Genomic DNA, 17,467 nt, shown 5'->3' on the forward strand with positions numbered 1-17,467 from the left:
ATGCTGTTTTGAAAACAACAGTACTTGTTAAAGGATTAAGCAATTTTTGGTGCCACTTTATTGTCTTCCATCAGGTAGACCTCTTTATTTTTTCTTAAGTGCCTATCTCATTGTTTATTTGTTTTTTGTTTTTTTAAAACTATTTTCTCTGTATCCTTTTTTATCAGCTTTTTCTTTCTCATGTATTCATTAATGGCATTATCTTGGGACAGTCAAGACTAAAGAGGTTATTTAGGGTTTACGCTGAAACGTTGAAAACATAGTTAGGTGTTGGAAGTATATTGCTGTGTTAAATTTCTCATTTTACGTCCCTAGGAAGAATATAAGAAAACAACAGTGTGAAGCCATCGTTGGAGCCCAATGTGGCAATGCAGTGTTGAGAGGAGCCCATGTCTATGTTGCGGGAATTGTGTCAGCTTCAAAATGTAAGTATGATGTTTAGGTTTCTCTGTAAAATAAAGATTCTCCTAAAATTTATATGCATTTTCACGTATAAAGGTTATTAAATTATCACTCAGATGTATTTCAAATTTGCTTTTATCAAATATTTTCCAAGTTTTGCATTTAGTATAGCCAGTGAGGGATTTATCTCTGTGGACTAACAAATCAGGCATCCATAGAAAGTTGTCTGCCAATATTTTTCTTCCCATATAAGGATGCGTGTAATGTTTATTTAGAGTCATTATTGACTAATAAAGTGTAAGATGTCAGTGAAATTTCGTTTTGTATTCTTAACTCTATTGCCCTAAAACCTCAGGCTGCTGTCGTCATTTGTGAGGGGACCATTCAGAACCTGGAATCTTAATATTGGCATGAAACTCAATATTCTTGATTTACTCACTCAACTGATGACATACTGCATTTGCTTAGTAAGCTAGTCACTGGTTCAGTGATAATTTATTGGACCTGAAATCAAGAAACATAAGGTTTGATCTATTGGGAAGTTATTCAATCTCTGGGCTTCAATTATCTTGTCTGTGAAATAAATAATTTGACCAGAGTTTTGCAAACTATTGCCTGCTGACCAAGTCTGGCCCACATCTGTTTTTGTATGGCCCACAAGGTAAGAATGGTTTTTCCATTTTTAAAAGGTTGTTAAGAAAAAAATACAAAGAAGAATATGCCAAGAGACCTTATGTGGCTCACAAACCCTAAAATATTTACTTCCCCTTTGCAGAAGAATTCACTGACCCCTCCGCTCTGTAATTTGCACAGTCCTTGTAGATCTAGCCGATTGCTGTTCACTACTGTTGTCAGGTTAATGGGCTCGATGAATTTATAACAGGGTTAGGTCTTAAAACATTTTTTGCAAGTGGAATCCAATTTCCTATTATTAATGTCACTGGGATTTGTTACTCAAAGTAATTTAATGGCAGCTAGATTTAATCAGCCTTCGTATATAAATGGGCTCTGTACACTGTACAGTTTCAAGGTGTTCTAAGTATGTGCACACATATACATATATGTATACATATACACACATGCACACACATATATGATTGAATGTATGTGCTATCATTAAAATCTCTGTCTTCAGGCTGTAACAGGAAAACTGAGGAAATAGCAACAGGGTTATAGGATTTAGGATGATTTCTTTGGGGAATTTTAGCGTATGTTTTTGAGGAATCCTTTTGAAGGAAACATAGAACTTTGAGGATTGAGCCAAAGATATCAAGATTGATTGATTTAATTTTTTTTGCTGAGGAAGGTTTGCCCTGAGGTAACACCTGTTGCCAATCTTCCTTTTTTTTGCTTGAGGAAGATTTGCCCTGAGCTAACATCTATGCCAATCTTCCTCTGCTTTATATGTGGGTTGCCACCTCAGCATGGCTGACAAGTGGTGTAGGTCTGCACCCAGGATCCAAACCCATGAACCTGGGCCACCTAAGTGGAGTGCACTGAACTTAACTGCTACACCACAGGGCTGGCCCTGATATCAAGATTTATATGAAGTCTTTTAGGGAATGTTAGGTTTGAGGAAAATAATTTAAATAAAAGAGATCCTTCCTGTTTTGCTCAGCCAAAGATTTCCACTTGAGGTAGGATGTTTTGAAGACTTCTCTGTTTCTTTATTTTCCTAGGAAAATTTGAAAGTAAAAAGTCATATTTTCTATTAGAGATTATATTGAGATAATGAGACAGTTTCGACTGCTTCATGCCCACTGTTGATGTTCCTAGAGCTCTTACTGTTCTATCAGAGTATAGATGAGTATAATATGATTTTCTTTTTTCTCTAGTTATGAAAGCTGGAGATGTTATTTCTGTATACTCTGATATTAAAGGCAAATGTAAAAGAGGAGCCAAGGAATTTGATGGAACAAAAGTATTTCTTGGAAATGGAATTTCTGAATTAAGCCGCAAAGAAATCTTCAGCGGGCTACATGAACTGAAGTATGTCATCAAGTGTTGTTTGGGGGAAATAAGCATCTTTTTTTGGTTCAAGGAAAATTAAAAACAATGTACAAAATATATCTAGTTGCATTATGTGAATGATTTTTTTGGTATACATTCAACTGGAAAATAACCCATATTTCTATGTTTTTTGGGAAAAATGCTTTTAGGTAGAAGAGTAAATGCTCAGATTAAAGAGCCTAAGTAAGCAACTAGTCACACTGTAACTGTCAAATAATTTTATTTTGAATTTTATTAATTTCAAAATTTTTGCATCTTTGGAGAGCAATAGTTACCTTGATAAAGGATGGATTAGGTGAACCTATCCATATCTTTTTTTAATATTCTGATTTTCTGAAGGGAAATGCTTATGATTTTAATATGAATTAAAAAGAAAGCAATTTTTTAATTAAAAATAAATTTATCAGAAAGCCAGCATTCTCTGGGTTTGAATATTTGTGGTCAAAAGTTAATGTTTGGATTTACTAAAACTAAATTAAACTATAGTTAGTTTTAAATCATCTCTGGTTGCTACTGGCTCTAAATAAATTAAATCCATGGATAATCCAGTTTCTTATTTTGCTTAGTATTTTCAGCCTGTTTGAGTTCTGTAGACAGCACCATTACTCCAAAGTTGAAAACTGATATAGACATGCTGAAAGCTGTGAATTTCTCCATCTGGAACTGTACTGCATCCCTGGTTCCTGGAACAGTTTTCGTGTTGAAAAATGATAATTTGGGTTTATGGTTCATATTAATTCTCCTGAAGAATCAGATTATTGGATTCCCTAGTTCTGGATAGCAGTACTTTCCAAATGGCCAAGAACAAAGATGTTATTCTCCTTAGAAGCCTTTCTGAATATGAAGATAAAGCATATTTCTGCTGTGTTTATCTTTGGGTCTGTGATAGGGAATTGATTTTTTTTTTATGAGGAAGATTGGCCCTGAGCTAACATCTGTTGCCAATCTTCTTTTTCTTTTATTTTATTCCCAAAGCCCCAGTACATACTTGTATATCCTAGTTGTAAGTCGTTCTAGTTCTTCTATGTGGGATGTCACCACAGCATGGCTTGATGAGTGGTTTGTAGGGTTCACACTGGCAAACCCCGGGCCACTGAAGCGGAGTGTGTGAACTTAACCACTCAGCCATGGGCCGGCATCGGGAATTGATATTTTGACTGCCTCCTTTAGTTCGTTATTCATGGTACACTCTTCATCCTCTTATCTTATTTGATGTGGTAGTTCCAGTAACTGTGCCAACAGACTTTTCTGAGTAATGTTTTCCTGGTTGGTGGGAGTAAGAGGCAGCCATCTTTCAGAAAACTGCTGATTTTTGAACTCAGTTTTTAAACTCAACATTCAGTTATGCTTTTATGATTTCTTTCTCTGCCTTTGTGAGAAAAAGCACACTTACATAGCAAAGGAATGGTACATGTACACCTTGTTTCTTATTTATATTCTTTTAAAATTTTAGAGCAGACTCTTCTGTTGGTATGTTATTCAGGTAGTAAATTTGCACCCTTTGGTGTCGTGAATTCCAGCTGAGTTGAATCATGCATGGACTCATAGAGGTAGATTAAGTTACTAACAGTGTTTATCCTGTGAGATTTTGTACTTTGTATTATTATATGGCTATTTATATTACAAAAATAGTTTTACAAGAAACATGTAATACTGTTACCCCACAAAGAGGGGGTTCTCTGCCAGTGTGTATAAAAAAACCTGATTATTACGGCATCGACTTTTGAGAAAAGAAAAGGCTTTATTGTGAGGTCGACCAGCAAGGAAACAGGAGGCGACATTCTTAAATCTGTCTCCCTGATCCAGAGCCTGGGGCAGAATTTATGGTATGAAGGGCAGACTGGTCTGAAGTGTGGAGATAGATGATTGGAGCTAAGGAGAAGTGAGTAGTTGATGATCTGCACAAGTGTATTCAAGCTTCATGGCTCTTTGTAGGACGCACGTTCACAAAATGGTGGCATTAGCATGATCCGAGAGTGGAGTTTTCTGCCCCCTGATGTCAGAAGAGTCACCGATGGGTCGTCTGCCCAGGCCCAGTTGATGGGGGCTGGGGTAGGAGAGGAGGAACTATTCCTCTCCCCTCTGGGTCCCTCTGGCTGGTGTAAGAGTTAAACTGACGTGAGACAGAGTAACAGGAGGAAATCAAACAAAGTTTCATAACCTGTACATGGGAGAACCGCAGGCAATCTGAGTAACTCGCCAAAATGGCAGAAGCCACTACCTTAAATACCATCTTCAGCTAAGGACAAAGGAGGATGTTGGGGGCAGTGGTTTGAGACTTCAAAGGGGAGGAAGGCAATTTACATGGAGCTAGAAACGCAAATGTTTGATAAACAAATGTTCACCATGCCTTGCAAAGACGATGAGACATGGAGCGGACTTTGATTATAAAGCCCTTGTTAATGTTAGGTTCCTCCCTATCACACCTAGTTTATATTATACTGTAGTTATCTTAGGGTATTAGTTCCTGCCTGAACAACAGGCCTTCTATCTGAAATTCTTTTAGGCGGTTAGGGGAAAGGTCAAAGTTTGTTTCAGAGTCTTTTGTTCTTAAAAATAATCAAGCCAAAGAGACACATTTTGGAGTGGCCAATTCTGATACCCCACAGCGGTCTCAACCGGCCTGAACTAGACAAGGAGCCAACTGTCAGTTCCTGAAAAACAACTCTTAATTACTCTGTTGATAAGAGAGGATCAGTTTCAATTGGTCCCAGTGGGGCCATGGTTACAGTAGCGTACCTGAACAATAATTGGCTTAAATTATTCTTTGTCACATTGTTTTAAGTTAAATACTGTCCAGATGGACACACTTGTGCTGGTGGGCATGGTGGGAAGGATAGTCAGAGGGGCACCAGAACTTGCAGCACTAGGTGGGAACTGGCTTAGGAGGCAGGTATATAAATGTTAGTTTCAGTATTTTTCAGAGAACTAGAATTCTCCAAGTCAGGATTCCAGAAATCAGAAAGTCATTTAAATTATGACAGAGTGATCAGGTCGTGGAATTCAAGGCGTTCAGTGATGGCTCTAGACTCTGGATGGGGGGTGAGGTGTTGATCAAGGTAAGAACACCAGTTGTCTGAACAAATGACTGACTTTTGAATGTGAGGCAGTGACGTTTCAGAAGTTTTCTTTGTGTATTTCCTGCTCAGGGGCAGGAACTCTTTGCCTAGGAAGTGGTTTGATTTGATCCTGCCTGGACAAAGGAGCCAGTCTTAACTCTGATCAAAAGTGTAGATTCAGAGATATCACGTGGTTAACAAATGAGTGAGGCTGAAAGGGATGGGAAGAAAAAAGGAGTGAACATTTATCGTATGCTGAAGGATGTTAGAGCTGAGGGAAGTTCACAGTCGTACCCGCTGTGGTGGCAGGCCACAGATGCTATAGAAATTATTTCACTCTAAAAGGCAGCATAAGCTTACCCTGCTGTGGCATAATAAGAAAGAAAGAATTTGATCTTTGTCCTGGGTTCCTGGCACTCAGTTCCTAAAACTTGGAGCTTGGAATCCCCGGAGTGGTGTGTCTTTTGTATGCTCCTGAGATGACTGGGGGCCCCTAGATAGCTTCTGGTTGGGGTCTGGTTGCCAGAGGAACCAACTTCGTGATTAGAGGTTTGGAACTTTCAGCCCCATCCCCAGACTTCTGGGGAGAGGTGAGGGGTTGGACTTTGAGTTTATCACCAATGACCAAGATTTAATCAATCATGCCTGTGTAATGAAACCTCCGTTAAAAACCCCTAGACAATGTTGGAGAGCTTGTGGGTTCGTGAACACCTCTGGGTGCTGGGAGTGTGGTGCACTGGAGGAGGGCGTGCAAGCTCGGTGCCCTTCTCCCATTCCTTGTCCTGTGCCTCTTTTCCATTTGGCTGCTCCTGAGTCATCCTTCATAATAAACTGGTAACAGTATGTAAAGTGTTTTCCTGAGTTCTGTAAGTTGTTCTAGCAAATTATCAAACCTGAAGAGGGAGTTATCAGAATCCCCAAATTTATAGCCAGTCGGTCAGAAGTACAGGTGGCAACCGGGGATGAGCAGCTGGCATCTGGAGTGGAGCCAGTCCACTGTTACACTGAGCCCTTGAACCTGTGTCGTCTAAGGAGAACTCTGGGTAGTGTCAGAATTGAATTGGTGGACATTCAGTTGGTGTCTGGAGAGTTGGAGAATTGGTTGATGTGAGGAAAAACCCCAGACATTCGGTGTCAGAGTGTTGTGAGTAACATTAGCCCGCCTGCCTACCTCAAACAGGGTACAAACCGTCTGTGTAGATGCTTCTCTGCCAAGATCGGTTCATAAGCTATGAACTTGTCTAGCGTACTGTATCTGAGGACTCCTTGTTCTTCCTCCTCAGCCTCTCTTCTTTGCTTGTACCCTTCCAGCTGGTTTAAATCCTGATTCTTATCCTTGCCTTTATGATTAGACTGCTGTTTTCTCTGTGTTCCTCTAATCTCCAGAACACTGTTGATTTCTCCTTTTTTCCTGCTCCCTCTGGTGTGGCCTGATACACCAGGCTGTCTCTTACAGTATTTGAGTGCTTTCTCTCCCCTTTGACAGCCTCTCTCAGATTTCAGTGTTTATTTTTGTGAATCACTGTCCACCTGGGTCCTGGCCCTTGCTGCTCCGATCAGTTCCACTGCCACTCATAAAAAGGGACAAAGGTGGAAAAGGTCATCTTGAGGATTCTGTCGGTAATGGGCGATTATTCTCTAAAAAGATGAGAGGAGAGCAGTGTGGCATGTTTGTCATTGCTTAGCATCAGCATGATTCTTAAGTATATTTTTATTTTTCCCGTAAGTACCTAGCTTAGTACCTTGCAGACTGGATTGTTTGTTGAATTGAAAGGCTAGTAACGATGATCATAAATCTATTACCAGAAAGACGAGGATGAATCAATAAAGACTCAGATGTCCTTTGCTTGTTAAGTTTGTTCAAATCTTTTAACAAACTCATTTGTGCCTAAATGAAAAATTTATGTAACTTTATTCTTTTTAGTTCTCCTGTTGGCCTCCTACGGCAGGTAAAAATTCAGAAGCAATTCACAGGAACGTTCTGCGTATTTTGGTGTATAGTAAAAAAGGTTTTAAAAAGGCAGAGCATCTTATATTTGACCTGTTACTTGGGTATGTTCCTAGAAATGTGGTTTGTGTGGATGATGTAATTTATACTGACTAATGTTAGATTTCCTGCTTTTCAGAGGTGTAGGCATAAGAATGACAGAACCAGTATATCTCAGCCCTTCATTTGACAAGGTCCTGCCCAGCTACATATTTTTACAGGTAAGTATTTGTAAAAGTACACTGTTTAGTGACATTGGAACATACTTCAGTGAATTATTTGAAATCTAAGGACTTTATATTGACTTGTAACACTGTAAATTTCAGGTGTACATTATTGTATGTCAGTTTCTGTATAGAATACATTGTGTTCACCACCAATAGTCTAGTTTCCATCTGTCACCCTACATATATGCCCCTTTACCCCTTTTGCCCTCCTCACACCCCCTTCCCCTCTGGTAATCACTAATTAAAGATTTTTTTTTCACTTCTGTTAACATAATTTTTTGTCATCTGTTTAAATATTTTCTGATCTACCTTTGTTTACAGTTTGAAAAAAGTTTGTGAACACTTTTCTTTTTCTCAGTTGGTTTTTAACTACTTTTTCTATCCTCCTTTGCCCAAGGGTGCTTTACTATAAAGCTTCTTCTAATTATTCCTTTCCATCTCAGAATATTAATCCCTAAATAATGCATGCTTTTGCTATGCGTGTAAGTATTCTATTTGTAACTTTGAGTAAGGTTCAAATGGTTTACTACTAACAGATTTTATAAGGTGGTTATCAATTGCTGTGATATAATGAGTAATTTGTTTTGCCTTGTCTAGTTTATTAAGTACTTTCATGTACGTTAACTCATTTGATTTGTTACAATCTGCCGGTTAGGTATTATTATTATTATTATTGTTATTGTTCCCAACGTAAGATGAAGATACTGAAGATCAGATCTGTTAGGTTCTTGAACAAAGTCATACCAGCAGTGACGAGGAGTGTCTGAACTGGAAGCTAAGTGCAGATGCCGTTTGCTTTCTCTGTATTTAGCCAAAAGAAATTTTATAAATCCACAGATTATTTCTGGTGTGAATAAATAGAAAATCAGATTTATGTTTCTCATCATCTAATAAAACCTAATATTTAATCATACAGATTCTTCTTCAGTATCTATGCCAGCCTTTTTTTTTTAAATTTGACGTTGTGCTAGATGCTTAAAATATATGTTCACAAGCTTGCACTGGCATATAACTTAAGAAAACTGATACTGTTTCCTGAATAATGTTTAGTAACGGGTTAACTTGTGCAGATGAGGTAGTGCATAGGGTGGCTGGCTAAACAACTTATACCTTGAAGAAATATTTAGTAAGCACAAGAGTTTGACAACTAGTAGCTTTTGTCCATTCTGTGTAATTGCTGAAGTTACTTTACAGAATACGTGGAATTATGTACTTTTTGTTGGGAAAATCCCTGGGGCAATTTGTGTTCTCTTTTTTGCTTCCTCTTGCCTTGCCTTCTCTGGACAATCATCATCCCCAAATCCGTTCTCTTTGTTGCTTCCAACAGCTAACACGGAAGCTTTGCATTGTGGGGTTTTTTTAAGGAGAGGGTTGTAAGAGGCTAGTGATAACTGAATATTTTTCATTTTAGCACCTGAAGTTACACAAGGATATACTTTATAAAGTTAATGGGAGTGTTGTAGGCAATCATTAAAATGGCAACTGTGCAATATACCATTTGTTTTTTCAAACGAAAGGAAACTTTAGAATTGCTTAAACAATCCACAGAATTATAAAATAATCTTAGATGCCATTCACAATTGAAAAAATTGTCAGGGGTTTAACACTTAAATAAACAACTGCTCCCAGTTATATTCTAGGTTAACTGGAATCAAAAATGGTGCCTAGAGCTTGAGTTTCTCATTGCATGGTTTCTTGTAAATAAAGGATTTAGGAGCCAGATGAGGTTGGACAGTCTAGGGAGCTTTAAACACTGCTGCCTCGGCCCTACCACCTGAATTCGTTTTTGTTGGTCTGGCTGGGGTGGGGGCTGGGTTGGGATGGTTAAATCACCCCAGGTGATTCTAACATGCAGTACGGTTGAGAATCACTGTAGCATAGCAGTGGTGCACATCTAGCTGCATGTTAGAATCACCTGGGGAGAATTTTAAAACCCTGATAAATAGGCCCTATTGCCAGAAATTTTGACTTAACTATTCTAGATGAGTACTGGACATTTTTTTTTAGATGATTATTAAAGGAGATTTCTGTTTGAACTGATGTTAGTATTTGGTAACATAACAGAATGTATCATCAGAGATTCAATTGAAGCAGGAAAAGCACAAAAAAGAAGACCTATTTGAAAAGCAAGTTATAATTTATCAGCATCTTCTCTTCCTTTACCTATTTTTTTTCCTCTATTCAAATTCTTTGCCCACTTTAGTTTTTTTTTTTTAGATACTTTTTGGTGAGGAAGTTTGGCACTGTCACATCTGTTGCCAGTCTTCCTCTTGTTTTGATTTTTCCCCAAAGCCCCAGCACATAATTGTATATCCTATTTGTAAGTCCTTCTAGTTCTTCTGTGTGAGATGCTGCCACAGCCTGGCTTGATGAGCAGTGTGTAGGTCTGCGCCCAGGATCTGAACCAGTGAACCCCTGGCCGCCAAAGTGTGGAGTGTTGGAGTGCGCGAACTTAAACACCCAGCCACAGGCCAGCCCCTTTTGCCTATTTCTTTAAAAGTTTTTTACCTTTTGACCCCCTTCACACTCATTTCTCCCACCCCTAAACCCCCATCTCTGGCAACCACCAGTCTGTTCTCTGTATCTATGAGCTTATTTTTTTCTTACATTCCAGATATAAGAGAGATCATACAGTATTTCTCTTTCTGTCTGACTTATTTCACTTAGCATAATGCCCTCAAGTTCCATCCATGTTGTCACAAATGGCAATATTTCATTCTTTTTTATGGCTGAATAGTATTCCATATATATAAAATTACAATTTCTTTATCCATTCGTCTCTTGGTGGACACTTAGGTTGTTTCCATATCTTGGCTATTGTAAATAGTGCTGCAGTGAACATAGGTGTGTATGTATCTTTTAGAGTTACTGTTTTTGTTTTCAGATAAATACCCAGAAGTGAAATTGCTGGATTATATGCTAGTTCTATTTTTAATTTTTTGAGGAAACTCCATACTGTTTTCCATAGTCTGCACCAATTTACATTCCCACCAACAATACACAGGGTTCCCTTTTCTCCGTATCCTTGCCAACACTTGTTATTTCTTCTCTTTTTGGTAATGGCCATTCTAATGGGTGTGAGGTGATATCTTATTGTGGTTTTGATTTGCATTTCCCTGATGATTGATGATATTGAGCATCTTTTCATGTACCTGTTGGCTATCTATGTCTTCTTTGGAGAAATGTCTCTTCAGGTCCTCTGTCCGTATTATAATCGGATTGTGTTTTTTTTGCTACTGAGCTATATGAGTTCTTTTATATTTTGGATATTAGCCCCTTATCAGATTTGTGATTTGCAGATATTTTCTCCCATTTAGTAGGTTGCCTTTTCATTTTGTTGATGGTTTCCTTTGCTGTGCAGAAACTTTTTAGTTTGATGTAGTCCCATTTGTTTATTTTTGCTTTTGATGCTTTTACTTTTGGTGTCAAATTCAAAAAACATCACAAAGACCTATGTCAAGTAGCTTACTGCCTATGTTTTCTTCTAGGGGTTTTATGGTTTCAGGTCTTATGTTCAAGTCTTTAATCCATTTTAAGTTGATTTTTGTCTATGGAGTAAGATAGTGGTCCAATTTCATTATTTTGCATGTGGTTGTCCAGTTTTCCCAGCACCATTTATTGAAAAGACTGCCCTTTTCCCGTTGCGTATTCTTGGCTCCTTTGTCGTAAAGTAGTTGACCATATATGTGTGGGTTTATATCTGGGTTGTCTCTTCTGTTCCGTTGATGTCTGTGTCTGTTTTTATGCCAATACCATACTGTTGTAGTTACTATAGCTTTGTAATAGAGCTTGAAATCAGGGAGTGTGATGTGTCCAGCTTTATTCTTCTTTCTCAAGATTGCTTTAGCTATTTGGGGTCTTCTATGGTTCCATACAAATTTTACGATTGTTTGTTCTATTTCTCTGAAAAATACTCTTGGAATTTTGTTTGGAATTGCATTGAATCTGTAGATTGCTTTGGATAGTTTGGAGATTCTAACAAAATGAACTCTTCCAATCCATGAGCGTGGAATATCTTTCCATTTATTTGTATTTTCTTCAGTTTCTCTCTTTAATGTCCTGTATTTTTCAGTATATAGGTCTTTCACTTCCTTGGTTAAATTTCTTTCTAGGTATTTTATTCTTTTTGGTGCAATTGTAAATGGAATTGTTTCTTCTTTTTTTTTTTCCAATAGTTTGTTATTAGTGTATAGAAATACAGATTTTGGTGTTAATTTTTGTATCTTGGAACATTACTGTATTTGTTTATTAGCTCTAGCAGTTTTTGATGGCATCTTTAGGGTTTTCTATATATAAATAATGTGATGTCATAGGCAAATAGTGACAGTTTGACTTCTTCCTTTCCAATTTTGGTGGCTTTTAGTTCTTTTTCTTGCCTACTTGTTTGAGTAGGATTTCTAATACTATGTTGAATAAAAGTGGTGAGAATGGGCATCCTGTTGTTCCTGATCTTAGAGGAAAAGCTTTTGGCTTTTCACCACTGAGTATGATGTTAGCTGTGGGATTGTCATTTATGGCCTTTATTATGTTGAGAGATGTTCCCTCTATACTTGCTTTGTTGAGAGTTTTTATCATAAATGGATGTTCAGTTTTTTCAGAGGCTTTTTCTGCATCTATTGAGATGGTCATATGATTTTTATCCTTCATTTTGTTAATGTGGTATATCACATTGATTGATTTGTGGATGTTGAACCATCCTTGCATCCCTGAAGTAAATTCTGCTTAATCGTGGTGTATGATCCTTTTAACGTATTGTTGAATTTGGATTGCGAATATTTTGTTGGGGATTTTTGCATCCATGTTCATGAGGGATATTTTCCTGTAATTTTCTTTTCATGTGGTGTCCTTGTCTGGTTTTGGTATCAGGGTAATGGTGGCCATGTAAAATGAGTTTGGAAGTGTTTCTTCCTCTTCTATTTCTGTAATAGTTTGAGAAGGATTGGTATTAATTCTTCCTTGAATGTTTGGTAGAATTTACTAGTGAAGCTGTCTGGTCCTGGGCTCTTATTTGTTGGGAGGTTTTTGATACGAACTCCTTAATGGTAATTGGTCTGTATATATTTTCTATTTCTTCGTGATTATGTCTTGGAAGCTTGTATGTTTGTAGGAATTTACCCATTTCTTCTAGGTTGTCTAGTTTGTTGGCATGTAATTGTTCACAATAGTCTGTTATGATCCTTTGTATTTCTGTTGTATCAGTTGGAATGTCTCCTCTTTCATTTCTGATTTTATTTGAGTCCTCTCTCTTTTTATCTTGGTGAATCTGGGTAAAGGTTTGTCAGTTTTGTTTATCTTTTCTAAGAACGAGCTCTTGGTTTCATTGAACTTTTCTGTTGTCTTTTTTTGTCTCTATTTCATTTATTTCTGCTCTGATCTTTATTATTTCCTCCACTCTACAAATTTTGTGCTCTGTTTGTTTTTCTTTTTCTAGTTCCTTGAGGTGTACGTTTAGGTTGTTTATTTGAGATTTTTTTCTTATTTCTTGAGGTAGGCATTTATTGCTATGAACTTCCATCTTAGAACTGATTTTGCTGCATCCCATGAGTTTTGGTTTGTTGTGTTTCTATTTTCATATGTCTCAAGATATTTTTTCTTTTGATTTCTTTGTTAACTCATTGGTTATTCAGTAGCATGTTGTTTAATCTCCATATGTTTATAAATTTTTCAGTTTTCTTCGTATAATTGATTTTTAGTTTCATACCATTGTGGTCAGAAAAGATGCTTGATGTGATTTCAGTCTTCTTAAATTTGTTAAGTCTTGTTTTGCGACTTAACATATGATCTATCCTGGAGAATGTTCATGTGAACTTGAGAAGAATGTGTATTCTGCTGCTTTTGGATGAAATGTTGTGTGTATATATGTTAAGTCTCTCTGGTCAAAGATTATTTTGTTCGCCAGAATTCTCGTATACTTTTTAGAGAAAATTAGGAAAATGTCAAGGCAATAAAAATTCACTCCTTTTTTTGAACATGTTTTTGCTTAGTGTCTGTTTTGTTTAAAATGCAGCATTGCCCAGTTAAAGGCCAAGATGGTGCTGGATACAAGGTTTCTTTTCTGAAAGCCTTAGCGTCTCTAATCAGGGAACTTGTGTCTATACTGGACCAAAACAACGTAGCGAATGCAGTTGAATGCAGTTGAAAACTTTGGATTCCTGTGTGGCTGGGTTCAGACATCCTTATTCACTCTCTTCTGCTATTGGTTGGCTGCATTTTTTGTGTAGTTGTTGCCTCCCACTCCTGAATAACAACTTTACATTGCCCTTCTTCTCTTTGCTTATCTGTTCTACTTCACCCACTTAGCTGTCCCAGTTCTTAGCTGGTTTTCTCTAAATTATACTGGTTCTGTTTTTCTTAAAGTACACAAATTAAAAAAAAAAAAAAGTGTGGTGTTGTAGAGTCATAGCAACAGGGACCGGGCACATCATTCCTTGAAGGACCTCAGTCCATGAAATGCAGCTCAGAAACATCCAGAACCTCTAACATAGAATGTTTTTACATATTGCCATCAAGTTTATGCTCAGAACTTTTATTCCATGGCCAGGATAGGAATGAAAGAATTAAGAGGAACCAATAGTGGTATTCTTTCCAAACTGCTTTGTATTTAAACTATTATAAAAATGTCTATTTTATACTTATTTAGAAAATTATACACTTTGAAGAATTTTCAAAGAAGCATTCTAAACAAATACAAGAAAAGCATTTACAGAATACAGGCTGACAAAACACAGGGAGACACATTATATTTTGCTTTAATTCTGTAATCTTCACTTCGTTTTAGCTAAGTCCACACAGTTCTAGTGATCAAAAGTTATGCAAGTTTGTGTGTGTTTATTTGGTTATTGTTTATTTCACACTGAGTGCTTTATTTTTCTTAAACAGCAAACACGCAGCAGAGTATCTCCAGGAACACTGGGAATAAATTAATGCAGAGAGTGGTGGGTAGCAAGTTCTGAACATGAGATCCTGTCAGATTGTTCACTCTCTAGAAACTTTACAACCTTTGTTGCTACCCTTACTTCAGTGTTGTAAGACTTTCCAAAGTAAAGCTTTGTCACTGACTGGCCCTATGCTTGAGAGGGCAGAACAGGGTTCTGAGGAGTAGACACTGAAGGAAGGCAGAAAGCAGCTTAATGGATGAAGAATTTTCTGATAATTTCAGATGCTGTTACTGGGTTGCATTTTTAGATGCCAAGTTATCATTTGAACGTCTACAATTATTAAAAGATAAACTGAGGCATATTAAAATTTTCAAGAGTTTATTTGAGCAAACATCCATTCTAATCAGGCAGCACCAAACCAGAAGTGGTTAGGAGCGCCATGCACCAGGAGCTGGGGGAAAGGGTTTTATAGAGCAGACCTGGAAACAAAGCAAGGAAATTACTTGATTGGCTACAGCTTGAGCGGTTGCCTTATTTGGAAAGCGTAGTTGGCTGGTTGTGATTGATTGTTCTTAAATTTTGTTTTCTGGGATACTATGTATTTATAGGAATTGACTCTGGCTTAGGTTCCGGTTTGCTTATGAAGGCTACCACAGCATTAGAGCCACCTGGGTCTAAAAGCCTCCTTGTTTAATTGCTTTGACAGTTGTAATTACTGCAGAGGCATTTCAAACATCTGCTCAAGAATCTTCAGTCAAGTCAGGATATTTCCAACTTTCCTATGGCCTTTGTGAGTCAAAGTTGCAGAGAAAGTAGCTGGCTGTTGGGAGTGGTTGTAAGAAGTATCAACTTTGATTTACTTGGGCATATTTGTGGCAGTAAAAAGATATGACTTAGCTTGGTAAACAGACATATTTTCAAATATTATTAGATGGTAATAATTAATAATTCCCTTAATATATTGAGTACTTATTACATAGAAGCTACTATGCTTAAATATATCTCATTTCGTCCCCAGAAAAACCCTATGGTCATGTGTCTATACTTGAGGATCCAGGATTCAAACCTAGGTCTTATTTGACTACAAGAGCATGTGGTCTCTCATAGCCACTGTACTGTCATCAAGAAAGACCACAGCCTTTTTTGTAACACTTTCATTTATTTCTACTCATTCTCTAAGTTTTCACAATTGCTTTTGCATGTCGTAATATCCTATGGAAATATTTTAAAGTTACGTATTGCATAACTTCTCATAAAGTTTCATGTTTATAGTTCTTGAAATAATTTAAATTCACTCTTCTTTGATTATAGCTTTTTCCTTTTATATTTCCCAGTTGAAATTGTTACAGAAAATATACCCAAGTTAGTTTTCGTTTTAAAAAAATTAACTGCAAAATTAGAAAATTTAGAAAATCAGTAAAGCAAAGATACATCATCTATAATTCCACTGTCTAGATAACATTTTAGAGATTATACACATGCTTTTTTAAAAAACAGAAATAGTATCATATTTAACATACAATTTAATAATGAGTTTATTTCATCTAAAAAGCTGTTGTCTTTCAGTGTCATTTTTAATGGCTATACAGATCTGTATCCACTGAATAGATAATGTGGATTATTTAACCAATTAGATAACTTCTCAGTTCCCCAGAAAGCAGGAGCTGAGGCAAAGAGTTTCTAAGGGAGTGCGATTCCAGAGAAGAGAAGTGAGGGACGAAAGTAAAGCAAAGGAGAAAATGAAACACTGTGAGGACCCGTTGTTGACTTGGCTGCCACTAGGTATGATTGTTTGCTTAATCCTTCTCTGCTATTCTTCAGACACCACGTAAACCCTGTCTCAGGACAGTCTGTTAGGGGAGGGTGCTACTTAGCATCTTCACTTACCCACTGGTCAAAGGTGTGTCCCCTTGGGTGTGACTCCCCTGTGCTTCCGTGCAGTTAAGCATGAGCAGGGTCCTGCATCAGAACACGTCCCCATCTCAGGGAAGACCTGGAGTGGGGAGTGAAGTGAACATGAGGCGAGGTGGAGAAAGAGCCCATGCGGAGGGAGCGCCACAGGGATGGGTGGAACCAGAGGCAGGTGAGGCTGACAGCATCTCAAGGGTGCATAAGAGGTGTCTACACTATGATTAGGCAATTGTTTTACTATTTAAAAGACATATTACTCAGTTTGGGCTAGTAAAACAAAGTACCACAAACTTGGTAGCTTATAAACAACAGAAGTTTATTTCTCATGGTACTGGAAGCTGGAAGTCCAAGATAAGGGTGTCAGCATGATAGGGTTCTGGAGAGGGCCCTTCTCTGACAGCAGACTGCTGTCTTCTCATGTGCTGGAAAGAGGGCAAGACAGCTCTCTAGGGTCCCTTTTATAAGGTCACTAATCCCACTCATGAGGGCTCCACTCTCACGACCTTATTACCTCCGAAAGGCCCTACTTTCTAATATCCTCACACTGGGGCGGTTAGGATTTTTACATGTGAATTTAAGTGGGATACATTCAGTCAATTTCATACGTCTAAATCATTTCATTCTTATTTCCTTTGATAAATTCTTAAATCAAAAGGCATTTATATCTGGGGCCAGCCCCATGGCCAAGTGGCTAAGTTTGCGCATTCTGCTTTGGTGGCCCAGGGTTTCGTGGTTTGGATCCTGGGTGGGGGCCTAGCACCACTCATCAGGCTGTGCTGAGGTGGCATCCCACATAGCACAACTAGAAGGATCTACAACTAGAATATACAGCTGTGTACTGGGGGGCTTTGGGGAGAAGAAGAAGAAAAAAAGAAGATTGGCAGGGCTGGACCCATGGCACAGTGGTTAAGTTGGTATGTTCCACTTCGGTGGCCTGGGGTTCGCCACTTTGGGTCCTGGGTGTGGACCTACGCACCTTTTGTCCAGCCATGC

General features: G+C 37.9%; 1 protein-coding gene across 2 annotated transcripts in view; it reads left to right on the forward strand.

The window, feature by feature from the left end:
• Positions 1-17,467, forward strand: part of NSUN6 (NOP2/Sun RNA methyltransferase 6) — a 64,571-nt gene that overhangs the window by 16,403 nt on the left and 30,701 nt on the right. For both annotated transcript variants that reach the window (XR_011499205.1, XM_070500815.1), the window contains exons 4-6: positions 316-425; positions 2,238-2,391; positions 7,598-7,679. Coding sequence is in view for 1 of the 2 variants with exons in the window: in XM_070500815.1 (XP_070356916.1) it covers positions 316-425; positions 2,238-2,391; positions 7,598-7,679 (346 nt within the window). In the remaining variant the exon portion in view is untranslated. The remainder of the gene's footprint in view (positions 1-315; positions 426-2,237; positions 2,392-7,597; positions 7,680-17,467) is intronic.

Source organism: Equus asinus, chromosome 29 (genome assembly GCF_041296235.1).
Source record: "Equus asinus isolate D_3611 breed Donkey chromosome 29, EquAss-T2T_v2, whole genome shotgun sequence".
Classification (NCBI taxonomy): Eukaryota; Metazoa; Chordata; class Mammalia; order Perissodactyla; family Equidae; genus Equus; species Equus asinus.